We start from the raw sequence: 17,198 nt of genomic DNA, 5'->3' as shown, positions 1-17,198 counted from the left end.
GGTCACAGCCTCCTTTGGGCACATGCACCTGCATGTGCCCAAAGGGGTCCTTCACAGGCTGCAGGTGGATATCTGCTCCACCGTGGACCTCCATGGGCTGCAGGGGGACAGCCTGCCTCATCATGGTCTTCACCATGGGCTGCAGGGAAATCTCTGCTCTGGTGTCTGGAGCATCTCCTCCCCCTCCTTCTTTACTGACCTTGGTATCTGCAGGGTTGTTGCTCTCACATATTCTTACTCTTCTCTCATGGCTGCTCTTGTTCCACAGCAACTTTTTCCCCTTCTTAAATATGTTATCCCAGAGGTGCTACACTATTGCTGATGGGCTCGGCCTTGGCCAGTGGCAGGTCCATCTTGGAGATGGCTGGCATTGGCTCTATCAGACATGGGGGAAGCTTCTAGTAGCTTCTCACAGAAGCCACCCCTCTAGCCCCCCCGCCACCAAAACCTTGCCATGCAAACCCGATACAATCACATAACCCATCTTATTTCCAAATTCAGGACTCAGCTTTAATTTGTCAATGACTTAAATCCCAGAGGTATCAATAGGTACTTCAAACTACAAAAAATAGAGAACAGTGTATCACTTCTGGTTTAATTTCAGTTTGAAAATACCTATAAAGAGTCAGAATTATATAGGGTATTTTAATATTGCAATGACTAGAAGCTAAAAACAATACTGATGACATTTTGGTAGACACTTCCAGTTAATAATAAGCTTTTGCCACACTTTTTATCTATTTTTGACTCCAATGGAAGTGTTAAAATCCATCCCACCTCTGAAAGTCCCCTCTTTCTATTTCTGTGAAGCAGTTTTGTGGTGACAGTTTTGAAGACAAACTGCAAAATAGCGTAAGGCATCCTGAATCTAGTTTCCATGTAGATGCTATAGGGCTGCCCTATTACTATTACATAATTCACTAAAAGTTTCCATTTTAAATATACAAATTTGTGTAACATCTGGTTAACAGCAAACGGGTCTTGTGGAACGAAGGAACAGAACTGGACTCCGGCTTGCCATGAAATGCAAAGGGTCTCATTCCGCTTCAGCACGCATCGCACTATTGACAGTCACTTTTGCTTACATTGTCAACTGGATTTGATTCCTTTGGATGATTTTGTCTTTTCTCTGGAGTGACTATTCATTCATACAGCAGAAGTTGGAAGTGCTACATGGAAAGCTAGAAGTGCTGTTTCCACACATGTTCCCAAAATACCCTCCCCACACTGCGTAGTGCTCAATTTAATCTAACTCCCACTAGCTGGATGAAGGACCATTTTAACCCCTCCGGGACCCAAAACTAAGCTCCTCTAACATCAAAGGTCCAACGTTCAGCTTTTCAACCTATTCCAACCTTCTAATTGCCTTTCTTTTACCTCAACGTAAATTTCAGGGTCCTAATCAACCAGACTTTTGAACTCTGTTACTCCTGACATACACAAAACCTCCAAAATTACAAAACCAGAAAATGGAAAAATTGAGCAGCACTTGCTTTGCTATCTCAGAACAGAAACTGTAAATAGATAACCCAGATCAGTTTTGCTCAAGTTAATGAAGAAAAAGGAAGCCTACATAATCTGCCAGATCATTCCTCCCATCCTGAAAAATCAATCAACTAAAAGAAATTGCTAGTGTCTTAAAGTAACATATAACGGGCATTATTATTATGGTATTCTTTAGTGCTTCAGCAGTCTGGAGGGTACAAAGTATGCTGAGTTCACCAGCTCTCTGCTGAAATCTACAGGTCTGGGGAAGAACTGGACAGCAAGTAGTGCTCAGCCATCAGAAAGAGATTGAAGGAACACAAGAACTTAAGAAATCAGCACCATTATAAGGCTTGTTGAGATTCAGGCTCATTACAATTTAATAGTTTTTTTCCTCTTTTCTAAAAATCTAATGCATGATGTTCCTCAATATAAACAATTTTTTTTTGGTAGTTCACCAAGCTTCAACAGTGGTGCTACTTCCCTCACTACATCACCTCCCTACAAAGAGCCCTGAAAATTTAGAGCAAAGTTTAGAGCAAGCTCTCTTCTACAATATCGTCAACTTTTCCAGCCTACCAAAAATCAATATGATTCAAACCCCAGAAATTACAAAGCTGAAAACTCACTACAGAGGCATTTAATGGTTTTAGACATACTAGATTTACCACACAGAAACTAATTACGATAAGACTAATAACAGGTAAAACACCAAAAACTATGCAATTCCCTGCTGAATGCTTTTGACTATCATGCAGCGTTAATAACATTTTTGCAAAAGGACACACACATCAATTTAGTGGCAAGCATCTTACAATGATAAATACCAAAAAAGGAGTAACATTAAATCCATCCATGATTTCATAGCTTCACGAACTACTGGTCAAATAGCATTAAATACCATGGCTGTGGGCGAGTTTGTCCTGATACCTGGAGAGGGGAGAGGGGGTACTGTGGGACAGACAGGGCATTTGCATTAAAAACAAAAAAGATTCAAAAATATACTGGGAAAAATTATTTCAAACAAACAGGCTTCATTTATTAAAAACAAAACCTAGGCATGTAACAAAGCCTGTAACCTACTCTTAACTAAGGCTTGTAGTTTTCTTCATATGACTTCTGAAAAAAAAAACAAAAAGAAATAAAATGTTCCAGCGAGTGCAACTGGCTAGTATTTGTAAAAAAAAAACCAAGCAGTATTTAATAGAGTTAATTTAATAGCTGCAATTAGCAGGATTAGAGTAGATAAATTTCACATATTGTACTGACATCACATTCTTTTGACACCTACGTTGATATCAAAATCATTATTGCTACCAGATTAACTTCTAGTCTTTGGAGTTACCAAGATACAGAATGTTTTCTATATTCGACTTCTCTAATAAGTCAACGTAAACAAATCCACGCCAACAGCTCCCTAAGTGCACGTCACCTGGAATACAAATGCTTTATTTTGTCCTTGTTTATGTGCTATATTACAAATAGTTGCACTCAATTATCTACTTCCAAAACTTTATTTATATGACTTTTGAAAATAGTACCTAGACTGGCTGTCTTAAATGGTTATTTGTTCCAAAATAAAGCCTAGGTTTGAGCCTAGCAATCCCCTGACCAGAAGAGAAACAGTGAGACTGTTGCATTAGGGAGAAAAAATGAAGAAAGAAGAGGGGGGGAAAAAAAAAAAAACACAACACCAAACCAAGAAACAAAAAAGCCAAACCCCCCAGAACTCCTCCACTGTTTTCCTCTTAATGTTTCAAGGAAATTTTGAAAGGAATTTTTACAGGAGCCTATTTTATTATGACACAGACATCCCTCCTCCTCAGATCTATACCAAAGAGTTGCTGGTATCAAAAAGGGGATTTTTATGTAAATATCCAGTTATGATTCATTGTCATTATTAGCAAGGAAGACCACAGTCACTTCCCTATCAAAGTTCATCTTTGTACAATAAGAGAATGCATCAATTAGCATACATTTTCTATTTCAACGTTTTCCTTCTTTCCTGACAAACCTTTCTTTCAGGACAGGCAACCTTTCAGATCTCCTGATATTTTGATAAAGGCCTAGATATTTCAATTCAATAAATTTAGTTTCTTTTAAAATACTCATGCTTCTGAAAACACATTACTTTATCATTTAAAACTGAAGTAGAAAATTACTTTTCAAGCTTTCTTAATCATTATTTAGCATCTCAATAAGAGATCATTAGATAGAAGGTGTTAATTCTACAAGAACAGGTTGTGCTACACCCTTCTGGGTTCCTCCTGTTTCACTTTCTAAACGATATTTTCTACAACCATGGAAAAAGCCACAGGTCTATAGCACAGTGACAGATCAACTGCAAGTGTTTTAACACTCTCTAGCAAGCAAACTTACTGTTCTTCATAGTAGCACAGGTATCTGAATCATAAAAAGGTCATCATAAGAGGAGCAAAGTCTGGTGCTGTTAAAAGCCACAATTTTAATTCACTAACAACTTGGAACCTTTCAATCAATGTAGATAAGACTGTCTAAGCTCTACTCTGGCTAGTATCTGTGTATTCTTCCCTATTTTAAGTATTTAAAGAATACAAGAAAACTTAACTCTATAACAGCAAACTTGGATCTGAATCTTCTGTGAAGTGCTACACACATTCATATGGCTACACAGCAAATAAGAGAAATCCCCCATCTCTGTGATCTATAATTTGGGTTATACCACTAAGCCTACCACACTGGTGACTGGACTTTCTTTACGAGTGATGCATCTTGTTGGGAGGATTTTGTTTTGGTGTTTTAAACTATGAGGTTTCAGATCCCAGCTGAGCTTCTGGCAAGGCAGCCTGGATGCGATGGAAAACAAATCCTAAAAGTTTCCATTTAAACTAACGGCAGCAGCAAAGGGATTCTAAGTCTGGAGGTCCAGAGCATGGACCGTATTATTCCTATTTGCTCCGCTACACTGGGCTGACAGCACAGCTTATATGCTCCCTCCTCACATCCACTCCTCCTCATCCTGCTTCAAAGGAGCACTGTAAAGACCAATCTGCTCATGCTTGTAGCCTGCGTGTAACTTGTGAAACACTACATAAAAACCTACGTGTTAGATAAAGGCTTGCCCTCTTCAGTTTCACCAAATTAGGGAAAATAAAGATGAAAACAGATACTAGCAAACGCTATGGGCACCTTGCATTTTTATTAGTTTCAACTGTTATTACACAGGAAGGTTTCTCACCCCCCATCCTTCAAACCTCCCTCCAAAATCAGTGTTTCATATTGTTATTTGGTTCAGTACCAGTAAGTCGCTCACAGCAAGGCCAGCTCTAAACCACGTGGTATCAGATCAGCCAGGCATCAGTTTACCTTGTCACAAGACTCTATTGAAATAATAAGATATTTTCATCATCCTTCATGACCACTAGCATAGTAAACACGATGGGTTACGGAATCAAGCTAAACTAACACCATGGGCTGTTGCCTGTTTATCCCAAAGAGGACATAGGCTGGATGAAAACTAACCTCAACTTAATAACATCAAAAATGTTTTCAGACTTGGCCAACATTTAAAGCCAGACTAACTTGACAACTTATCCCATAAGAATTTTGCATCTACTTCTGCCTGATGTAACAACCTAACCATTATGAAAACCTAACACAGATGCTGCTCTTCATGGAAAGCTTTCAAAGCACACATGCCTAACACATGCTTCACATTTTGTTACAGCCTCTCATAGCACTCAGGTTTCTTGGTGGACCATCAACCTTCTCCAATAATCACATCCACGTTTTTCAAGAGGAGTAGCTTAATGAGAACAGCATCAACAACAATCCCTAAGCTCAAGAAGGAGCCATTGAATCCCACGAAAGAAGCCTGGACAGTAGCATGCCACCAGAAGCAAATGCATGGCAACAGACACACTCTCAAGTGCATTATTTTTGCAACTAGCATTCACGTTTTCATTTCAGCACCTATGCATTTCCATCTTCACCTTTCAGGGAGTGAAAAATGCTTCTGCAATGGGGTATTGCCTCACAGTCAATCGCTTCATAGTTTAAGGTACTCCACATCAGCAGTGGAAAACAAACTACGCCTTGTTGAATGCATAAGGGATGAAATTTTTGCCAGAGTTCAAGCACTCAAGTCTATCAAGTTTTCCCTGAAAAAGATCTGCAAGCCAGCACACACACAATAAGGAAAGTGTTTCTTAACCTGCTATTAATCAGACAGCATAAATCCTAGGCTTTGATTTCAAAGCTGTTAAGATACGGTTTGACTGCAGTTTCAATGTGATATGCTTCTCCATTCAATTGGAGACTCAAGAGATGCAAAAAAAAATTCTGACACTTAAAAAAAAAATGTTGTACAAAAGCCAAGTTCTTTGAGAGAGCGCGAGAGCACACATGTGCATGGAGAAAGGAATTAAGAATCTCTCTGAAAGTCATTTGAAAATCTTCTCCAAACAAACAATGTTTTTGAAGTTCTTCACAGATCATTATCCAATGATCCAACTGTCATGTTCAAGATCATGTTATTCTCATTGAATAATGGAAACAAAGGAGCTTGGAAAATAAAATAAATTTTTTAAAAAGTCTTTTAAATGCTAAGATTCACCTCCAACACACTTTAAATGGACGACAGCACCAAGTCACCCTTTCTGGTGCATGACAGGCAGTTGGAGGCAAACACACTCATCTTTAAATGAAGTCAGTAGACTTTCCTTTCTTACCTCAGTTTTTCCATCTAAAAACTCACTGTGAAGTCAGAATGTGTCTGCATCCTGTTCTTGCAATACACTTGCAAGACATCTCATCATTTAAACTAGTGGTTTTATTCAGAGCATTCCTGGACCACAACACATTTACTAAAGTAACAATCATTTGACAAGAGTGGTTAAAAACAAGTAAACAGACAGAGACTATTCAGATGCTTGTTCACTCTTCATTAAAAAAGTTAAAGTAATTAAAACTTGACTAATCCAGGTAGAAATAATCCAATGGCATATTCCCTAAACAAAAACTGGGCAGGCAAAATCTTGCAGATTATTAGTATAAGCAACAGTATGCAAAGGAACAAAGTATGCTGGCACTTGTACATGTTTTTTCCCCTGCAGATTATTCCAATATTATGTTCTGTGTTTGCCAACATGAATTTAGCAATTAACTGCCTCACTCCCTACTAACCACCTATATACCATGCAAAAAGTCACATGTGAATGCCAAGGCAAGGAAGAACACCCTGGCTGACACACCCTTGCCCATGTAACTCTGCATATAAGGACTACATACAGACTGTCACTACAAGGTGCTGGGTTTTTACATCCACCTACCCTTCCCAAGCATGTTTACTAGGCAGAGGTTTCATCTTTCTTGTTCTTCCTTTCTTTAAATGGAAATTAAACAGGATGGAAGGAGAAGGGGGAAGAAAATGAGAAACTCAAAAGGGTTGAGAAAAACATTCAAGGGATTCACCATGTATGCCTCATAAGCCACATTAATAGTGCCTAATTATTTATTACTAATGTGTTCTGAGTATATGTCGGTAAAGATCTGGGTGGAGTCTTCTGTGTACCTCACCACAAGGCAATGATTTTTGCCAAAAGACAATGAATCACTTTCACACACTGTGAAATGCAGCAAGTTAAAATGGGGGACCATTTGTTCCATTTGTCCTTTTTAGTAGTTTCTGTGCAAGCAAACATCAGAAGCTGGAAAACGAGAATTCCCTCCCCACCGCCTTCCCTTACTTTCTAAATCATCATGCTGGTTATTTCCCAGTTGTTAATGGCTCAATTTACACACGTTAAAACAATAACCTTCTAACAGCCCCTAAAATATTTGAGGGCTGACTGCTGCCTTTACAGTCGGCAAGTGACCATTTTTGAAGAGCTGTCCTTAATCATGAATAAAGCTGTGTCCCTTCCCACCCCAAAAGCTCAACCCATATATAATTGTTTTCATCGGGAAGTTTATCCTGTCATTTTGTGAAACACGGATGGTATGATTAGTTAAATCTCTACCTTATATTCTTGCATTAAGAAAACACAAGCTTTATGAGTTGGCAAATGGTGAAGAGATTTGTGTTAGAAGTGCTATTTTAACAATAATATTGCTTCTGAGTAAAACACAAAAACAGAAGGCTTGCTTCCTCACTTCTTGTCAACCTTGCAACATGTTCTTCTGCAGAGATGACACATCACTTGACCAATGCTTTCCAGTTCTTAGGTTATGTATTTCCCACCACTGTCAGTATCTCTCAAACTCTGGCTACACATTCCTCCCAGGCATCTTTACACTGGGTAACTTCTGGTCTTGTGGTTTTGCTATCACCTGCACTTTGAAGTTTGTATTACACTAGGATTTTCATTTAAAACCTTTTCATTTAAAAACTTGGAGAAACAGATGCCTTGAAATATAAGGATTTTTGAAAAATAAACAAACAAAAACCAGCAGAAGGTTTAATGGAGAACCTACAGGACAAAGGGGCAAGGAGGAAAGTACAAAAAAATTACCCTTTCCCAGTTGGGTCACTTGATGCTTCCATCTTTCCAGGCAAAGGGTTCCTTTGGTGCTCCCAGCCACATCGTGGGACCCACAGTTCTGGTTCCAGGAGAACAAAGTGCCAGACTGAGTCCGTAAGAAAAATTCCACAGGTGCAGAGCAGAAGCAAAGGGCACCTGTACAATCACTTCATTCTCACAAAGACCCTTGCTACCCTACTTAACTCTGACTTACAGTACCGAAAAAGAGCTCTAATTTTTTTCATAATTAAAATGATAAAAAAAATGACTTAAATAGATTGGAAAAAAATGTCTTTAATAATTTTTCATGAACTTCCCCCTTCTATCAGAAATCATTCTCTAATACCTTGAGGAAACAACCCCTATTCTTTTATGATTTTCCAATGTAATTGATGATATTAAAAGGATAATAACCTGAAGAAGAGATTTCCCAAAGTGACACAGAACACATTGCAAAGCAATGTCCTACTGGCTTAATTTGCCAATTATGCTCTTTCTCAGGATGTGACCGGTTTAACCAGACTCAGCAAGAAGTATTTTAAAACTGTCCTACTTTGCAGTAGGACATGCATGTGTGTATGTAAGTATAAGTACATAAAAATAAATTCTACTTTGCATTGAACAATATGGTTCTTTGGGTCTCTCTCTGCTTTTTGGAAGTTTTCCATCAGTACCATATTTGGCAAGGGCTCCTTCGTAACTTGACATACAAGTTCTTAAATGTAACACTTTGCCCTCAAGCCACTTATCTGTCCATATTAATTCCAGTTGGGAAATGGACTTTCCATTCATTGCCGAGCCATCAATGCCTTTGCTAGCGAGCGCAATTACTGAGCAGTAAACATGAAATAAATCACTGTTTTGCCATACTGCTGTGGTCTTCACCCTGGCAGAAGTCGCTAGTTTTCACGGCTTCATTACTGGAGATCCTGGTCTAGTCACAGATTTGCAGTGGTTTAAGCTGTTAGTTCACAACTGAAGGTTAAATTAGAGACACTTACTTAATCAGAAGCAGATTATTACCTTAGTTTAGTTGGTGGCAAAACAAATAAACACACCAAGCACACAGACAAATTCCCATGGGATAAACAGAGTGTGAGCTTGCCTATACAAATCTACTTTGCATTTACTCCAGAGTAGGAGCACACACACAAATAGTTGCTGTGGAATATGAAGCGTAGCAAGGTCACAGCTTTTACTAATTACCCAGCTCAAACTCACTCGGCTGCCTGCACACTGCGGGCAATTACACTGCAATTCTACCTCCATTTGCAAGCTGCACCAGCAAACGGTGGGTGCACCTGGTGGTGGTGTTCAAGGTGCAGATCCTCAAATCAATGGTTTTACTCGCAACAGGAGTTGAATTCAGAGCAGTCCTACAGTGCTTTCTGGCAGCTATACCTGAAGCCCCACAGATGATCTGTTTATGGAGAGAGGAAGCGATTTCCTCCTCACAAATTGAAGAGAAACACATTTCCAAGCCTCGAGAGCTGCTCACTTAGCTTATAACCTCATCATCGATGAGGAGGGCAGAGTGCAAACACAGCTATTAAGGAGCTTCAATGTTAATAAAATTATATGTTTTTAAATAAAACATCTGGCATCAGCTGTTTCTATAAGCTGTTTTTATTTAAGTTTCCACTCTAAAATATTGGACTCCTCTGTTATTTTCATATGTAAACCTGAATGCCAAATTAGACCATCTTAGAAGGTTGTCCTAGGAAAAACTGTAAGAATTATTCACACGCTTTTTGGTTTGGCACTGTATTTGGTACGTAATGGGCTGGGAGAGAGCTAAGCACAACAGTATTTTTGCAATACATTTTCCAATGGAAATCCTTTTTGAAGAAAAGCGCTCTTATTGCATTCATTTGCCAGCAGTAATCACAAATTCAAAAATAGCAAATCTTCAAATGTTTCCACGGACATCTTGGTACAGATACAGATTTTTCCCTCGACAACAGAGAGCTGTGAGTAAACTCTGGGGCATAGTGGAAGAGGAGGAGATGCAGCTGTTTCAGTATTGACAACCTCAAGCTATAAAATCATGAGTCAAGCTCTCAAAAAATCCCAACAGAAAAACACCCTCACCAAAAAAATATCCACAAAAAACCTCCACGGGACAAAACCAGACCATAGAACATTTTACTGCTTGGGCTTTGAGGTGATGCCCCAGATCCCAAAAGCCTATGTGGGCTTTTGACTCTATCCCCAGACGCATGGGGCAAGATGACACAAAACTGTGAGGAGTGGCTGACACAACGGAAGGCTGTGCTGCCATTCAGAGAGACCTAGACAGGCTGGAGAGTTGGGCGGGGAGAAATTTAATGAAATATAACAAGGGCAAGTGTAGAGTCCTGCACCTGGGCAAGAACAACCCCATGCATGAGTACAAGTTGGGGGCAGACCTGTTAGAGAGCAGCGTAGGGTAAAGGGACCTGGGAGTCCTAGGGGACAGTAGGATGACCATGAGCCAGCAATGTGCCCTTGTGGCCAAGAAGGCCAATGGCATCCAGCACAGAGCCACGAAGATGATTAAGGGAGTGGAACATCTCCCTTATGAGGAGAGGCTGAGGGAGCTGGGTCTCTTTAGCTTGGAGAAGAGGAGACTGAGGGGTGACCTCATTAATGTTTATAAATATGTAAAGGGCAAGTGTCATGAGGATGGAGCCAGGCTCTTCTCAGTGGCATTCATTGACAGGACAAGGGGCAATGGGTGCAAGCTGGAACACAGGAGGTTCCACTTAAATATGAGGAAAAACTTCTTTACGGTGAGGGTGACCGAACACTGGAACAGGCTGCCCAGAGAGGTTGTGGAGTGTCCTTCTCTGGAGACATTCAAAACCCGCCTGGACGCGTTCCTGTGTGATATGGTCTAGGCAATCCTGCCCCGGCAGGGGGATTGGACTAGATGATCTTTCGAGGTCCCTTCCAATCCCTAACATTCTGTGATTCTGTGATTCTGTGAATACTGCTACCCTGTAGAAAGTCTTATACCTTCCAAAATTTACCATAAACTCTCAGCTATATGACAGCTTGAATACATCCAGATTCTAACCAAAGAGCATGAGAGACAGCAGGAGGGTCCCACTTAGGGAGATCCTTGAACACATCAGGCTATTCAAGACCTAAGAGGGTTGAGATCAAATGCAGCATCATTTGAATCACTTTGTGGCTCAGCCCCATGCAACATCATGTTCCTCTGGAGTTCTGAGCCTTTCTGGTCCTTGCACCTGGATAAGTACAGATGATGTCATGCAACATATAAAGAGCACCTTAAGCAAAATACGAGAAAGGCTTCCACACCCTACCTGCTCTAAGTGTGCAGTGGCTTTCTAAACTAATTCAGTCTTCTTGATAGAAAGAAGCTTGTCTTGACTGGGGTTGTTTGTTTCTTTGGGTTTTGTTGGGGTTTTTTGGTTTGGTGTTTTTTGGGTTGTGGGTTTGGTTGTTGGTTGTTTGTGGCTTTTTTTGCTTTGTTGCATGTTTTTATTGTGACCACCCATTACATTTTTCAGATTCAGCATTTGGTCAGAGTAATAACTAAATATCACAAAAATAAAAATATTCAGATGAACTGATGCATTTTTCAAAACATGGGGTAAATCATTGCAATGAGCAGTCACGATCTCTACTGTTTGCAGCAACACCATCACAATCTCCCACAGGCACCTCCCTTATTTTTCTTGCTGTTTGAATTGAGAAACATTATGGAACCGATATCAAGACAAAACATGGAGAGAAAGCTGTCATAAGTTGAGAGCATCTTCCAACAGTGAACTAATACAAATACACTCTGTCCAAACTAATAAAAAATCAGCATAGGATCTGCTAGTTTGCAGTACTGCTTCAAAAAATGAGCCACATCATTTTTATTAGACAAAAACCAAGTTAATCTTCAAATGCATCCCCAACTTCCTCATGTAAAAAAATGACAAAAAGTTTTTATTTTCACAATTGTGCTAATCACAAAGTCTAAGCTGGCAAAAAATACAGTACATAAGCAGGAAAAGAATACTAAATATCCCTGCCAGACTCCATTCCCCTCCACAGATTCTGAATTGAGCCCAGAATGAACAGCAGCATCCAGAGAGAAAATGCCCGGTATCCAACTTAAATGGGACTCACCCTGCCAAAGTGGCTTGGGACAGGGTGTCTAGAAGGAATGCAAAAAAAAAATAGCACTGAAGTGATTTGTCAGAAGTACTTTGAAACAATCTATCTCCTGAACAGAAGTCTTGAAAATGTATTCTCTGACGAAACCTCCATTGTGCAGTGTGCTGTCTGAAGAAGCTTTTGTGTTCTGCAGTTTAAGACCTTTAGTTACCTTGTGGGTAACTACCATTAGGGCCTGTTAAGACATGCCCATAAAAAGAACTTGGGCAATTATATGGTAATTTAAATACATAAACTTCTTGACAATTCTTGCTCACTCTATAAAATCACAAGTAAACAAAGGAAAAGAGCATCACCTGCCACAGGCACCTTAACAAAACCGCCAGCTCACCTAAACTACCTCCACATTACCTCCTCACACAATTAAGCATCCACAAAATAACTTGTGTTGGGAGCAAGGGGAAAAAAAAAAACCACAGCAAGCAAACAAACCATGAATACATGCCAGACTTGAAAAACAAGGCAGCTTCCCTACATGCTCTTATTGACCCGTTTCCTGGTCGTGATACCGTCTGCAGGGCCTGCCTCATTGCTTGGCCCCACTGTTCACCCTGACTGTCCCAAAAAAAAAAAAACACCCATGTAAAAACAATCTGATTCTCCTGAATCCTACAGCTGTTCCCAAGGGTGCAAATGGCAGCAGTGAGAGTTGTGGACACAGGAGAACTGTCCTGTCCCTGTCCACGTTTTGCTCAGAGTTAGCTCTACAGGCTAAGAGGGTTTGTGTGCTGGGTTTTCTCCTTCCCTAAACAGAAGTTTAGATTCTGCTAGAGTGGATAGCAACTACGAAAAGCCTCTTTTCATTATATTCAGTAATGAAAGAGGATTCATTTGAGATTGTGTCTGAGTGCATGTGTTTCTTACACTTGTTATTTACAGATACACATCACAGACCTCCAGCCTAACTGCCACCATCATTTTCTTTCCTCTTGAAGAAAAATCGTTCTCATTTTTCACTACAGTCATCCAATTCTTCCAAGAGAAAACAGATACCTGCAGCCTCTCACACCAATAAAAATCTGTAAGATTGTGTTTCTTGCATGGTTTGTTTATTTATTTTTAAGTCTCCTTTCAGCAGTGTGTTAAAAAAAAAAAAAAAAATTTTACAGCTTTTCCTGGGCAAATAGGAACATTTGGCAAAAAGATGCTGAAAACAGACTGCAAGACAACCTGTTCACTTTCAATGGGAGTTTCCACAGTTTCGGATCTAAAATTTTCAAAATGCCATGAATATCCAGCTACTAAATCCCTCTATTCAGAGTTCAGCAAGCTTCAGTGACCCTGATGAGCACAGCAGCCTTGGCATGGCAGAGATGCAGGTCCTGAGGTAGCCTAATCTCAGAAAATTAAAAGCTTTGAGGATTAAGAGCAAGACCTTGAAATGACCCAGAGAGAAAGAGACAGACTAAGTGGTTTCTGTGGCCAGTCCCTCACAGACAGCAGGCTGCTGCTAAGAACCCAATGCCGGCATCCAGCAGCTCCAGCTCGGGAGCACTCCAGGTCAGTGCCTTGGTCTCTGCAGGGGCAAAAGATCAGAGCTGCAAGGTGCTGCAAGACCCAAGAAGAGAGTTTAGTTTGCTAGAACCTGGGATGGAGGGAGACATTTCTGATTGCATTTGCTACCCTATGTCTAAAACATTCCTTTTTTCTGGATAACGTCACATGAGTTGCATTTACTCTGAAGTGACGATGTGATCAAGTCATATAGGGAAGCCATCTCACAGATTCTTAAAAGCTCTGTTGTTCTTGTTAATCTTCCTCCTATTCTCTCCTGAAATGTGGACAAAAATGGGATCAGAAATCCAGCAGAAGCCTCACTCGTACTGAAGATACCAAGTTGATTGCATTTCATTGGCTAAATTCCTCCTTTATACCCTAGGATGCCCTTACCTTTCTCACAGCACCATAATCACTGACTTGCTTTCAGCCTCCTGTTCCAAAAAAATGTCAGCTCTTTTCTTGCCAAGCTGTTGACAAGTCAGGTGTTCCCCTTTCTTCATTTTCTGCTTCATCAGTACCTGCTTGTCCTCTAGCCAATTACTCCTAAATGCAAGGTTTTATATTTCACTGACCTGCATCCCACCGCAGCAGAGCAAAATGCTAGGAGTTCAGGGCTCCAACCTGCAAGTTATTGGGTATGTGTGTGTAGGGGAGATGGAACCAAAGATCTTCAACCTCACAACAATCAAGTTAAAGCACAACCCCCATGTCCTTAGGCAGCACTGCAGGGTAAGCACAAGCTAGGATTATCCGAGGGAAGTATACTGCTTCTACCTACAGGCACCTCTGAAGAGGTGCTAAGAGGAGCATCCCTCCAAGCAATCACCCCCTCTTCCCTCTGCAGCAGAGCACATCTGTCTTTTTGTGCTCCTCTGTGGTTCCCTCACTGATTTACCCCCCAATACACCCCTCATTCTTCCTTCCCTCCATTCTCACCACTTCAGCCTTTTGCAACTACCACTACCTGTGTAATTTATCATAAAGCTAAGAAAGCAGGGCTTGAAGGAGGACAGTAGTGGGAAGACATCAAAGAAAGATGGGTCACAACAGCTACAATGGCAGCATCTAAGACAGTCTGTCTCAGTGTTGCACCTAAGAGCCAGTCCTGGTGTTGCACCTAAGGCAGGCAGCTGAAACATGAACACACGGCACTTCCTATTGGCCCACAATTACCAAATGGACAACTTCAGAGAGGAGGACAAGACCAGTGAAGGTGAGGGCTACATACATGACTACAACAGACACAACAGTTGTTCTCTTTCATTTCACAAAACCCATTTCAAAAGATAATTACAATAATAATTCGTAGCCCAAGCTTTTGTGATGCACCTTAGTACATCCAGTTTCATACCTCCCTATTCATCTTTGCAGAGGAATGAAGGACCTTCCAGCAGACCTCATATGACCTGGCAGGACAAGCCATTGGAAGAAGCGATTACTCAGCTGACAACAGGTTGCACAATTAAGAGGAGACCTGCACACACATGCAAAGTACACAAAAACATAATCTGATTTTTGAGCTCAAAACAACGCCATAGACATGCAATTCCAAGCAGCACAGTTAGGTCCACATGCTTTGCTTTCTTGGGTTTTTTTCCCTAGGATAGCCATCACAGAGAAAATTAGAATCATGTTTCAGGAACAATTCATATCATTGACTTTATGTGCCCAAAGGAAGCAGAAATTAAAACAGGGTGGAAGGTAGCTTGCCATTTCAAGTGCAAAGTCTGGCAGGAAAAGCACCAACCAGTCTCTAGCTTGCGGAATTGCTCGGCAAGGCCATTGTGGGATATCAAAAGCAATGAAGTTAAAGTTACTAGAATTATAGCAGTTATTAATGGAAAGGAAAAAACGGTGACAAACTCACACATATTACTACAAAAAAAACTATCAAAATAGGAAGTTTTTCCTTCGTCTTACTTGCTTTCAACTAATTATAAAGTTAGTTGGAAATAAGAGCTTGCTGTTCTTTGCAGCAATTTTTATCACCTCTGCATAAAACCAAAGACTAGATCCACTTCTATACTCAACACTCCTACTGCATAGGAAGGGAGGCTCAGTTCAGCTGTATTGGCTGTTTTGTCTATTGAAGAACTCTCTTCTAACCAATTTAATTTCTAACAGAACAGTTTCTTTATCTTTCAATAGTTATAAAAACATGTCCAAAACTGGTATGAATGAAGAAGACATACACAAATGCACGCACATTAATATCTTTAACATATTCTTTAAAATTCTTCTCCACATAAAATAATCTTCAGATGCACAGTTTAAATTTGTAAGAAGTATTCATCAAACAAAGGCAAGACAGCTATCACAAAAAGTAGAGAAACCAGTATATGCAAAAGGGCTGCATCTCTTAGTGTTAACAAGCCCTGACCAATTCAGAATGCAGTTAATTTCCTTCCGGCACAGCTACATTACTCACACGCAAGAAGTCCATGCCAAAACACACCCATAAAATTAACTGCAACTATCCAGTCCAAGGTAGGAACCAGCAAGGCAAAAATAGCTCTAGACTGTCTGTTCATTTCATGTCTTTAACAAGACAATCACCTAAAAGGCCCAGAAAAAAAATTCTTCTAAAAAGCAAATTTTATATGTGCATTCACACAGACACAGATTGATGTTAACTTTTGTTTTCACTTTCAGTTCTCATCAGAGATGGTTTATGGAAAGTTGTGTCATAGCAATCCATGTGCTCCAGCAATCATAAAAAAAAAAAAAAAAAAAAAAAAAAAAGGCAAGAAAGGAGAATATTCCTAAAACAACAACACAACACACACACACCCCAGGCTGGCTAAATCAATGCCAGGAGTAAAAAAAAAATCAATACAGGTCTTTTCTCCAAGAACATAGAAGGAGGACTTAAATCTCAAGGCACAAAGAAATTGAGTTTATAACTTCAGGGGCACCATCCCAATATAATCTACACCATCTATTATCATATAAGAAAGATCTCCAAGTTCTCAGAACCAACCACCCTCGTTTATCAAGTTCCAAGTAACTATAAAAATTTATTAGACTAGTCAAGACATTAATCTTGATAGATTTCTTACAGAATGCCATCTTTTAGAGAAAACCTAAGAGTGAATGTAGATAGAGAAGTCATAATATTCTTAATCATGGAAAGGGGCAGAATTTCATCTTTTCTGTTCCTATGCTGACCTGAACATACCAAGTTAACCACACACTCCTGAAACCTCAATGCTTCTGGACAAATACGCTTATTTATCTAAATTTAGTAAACATTTACTTACCCAGCATCCTCCTGGAAGCCTTCCAATTCATCTCTTTGTTCTGCTAGGGTGGATTCTAGATCCAGATAGGTACCGTTGTGAGACAATTGCAGGGTGCAGTCATCAAGCTGTAGAACAAAATTCAGATCATTAGATTACAGCAGTCATTCTAACATCGTCTTCCCATTTTCCAGGTCCCCAGATAAGATCTCCCTAAAACAAACCATATTTAGGGAGTGTATAATAAAACAGGTGCTGTTCAGCAGTTCGGCAATTTATGCAATCTCAAGTCCACATT

At 40.0% G+C, this 17,198-nt stretch overlaps 1 protein-coding gene across 2 annotated transcripts in view; it reads right to left on the bottom strand.

Moving 5' to 3' along the window:
- The window catches only part of FHOD3 (formin homology 2 domain containing 3), a 433,451-nt gene that overhangs the window by 378,381 nt on the left and 37,872 nt on the right, over positions 1-17,198 (bottom strand). For both annotated transcript variants that reach the window (XM_068396058.1, XM_068396059.1), the window contains exon 2: positions 16,922-17,028. In XM_068396058.1, the coding sequence (XP_068252159.1) occupies positions 16,922-17,028 (107 nt within the window). The remainder of the gene's footprint in view (positions 1-16,921; positions 17,029-17,198) is intronic.

This window comes from Nyctibius grandis, chromosome 3 (genome assembly GCF_013368605.1).
Source record: "Nyctibius grandis isolate bNycGra1 chromosome 3, bNycGra1.pri, whole genome shotgun sequence".
Classification (NCBI taxonomy): Eukaryota; Metazoa; Chordata; class Aves; order Nyctibiiformes; family Nyctibiidae; genus Nyctibius; species Nyctibius grandis.
Note: the sequence above shows the minus strand (reverse complement) of the source record. Positions and strands in the feature narration are given on the sequence as shown.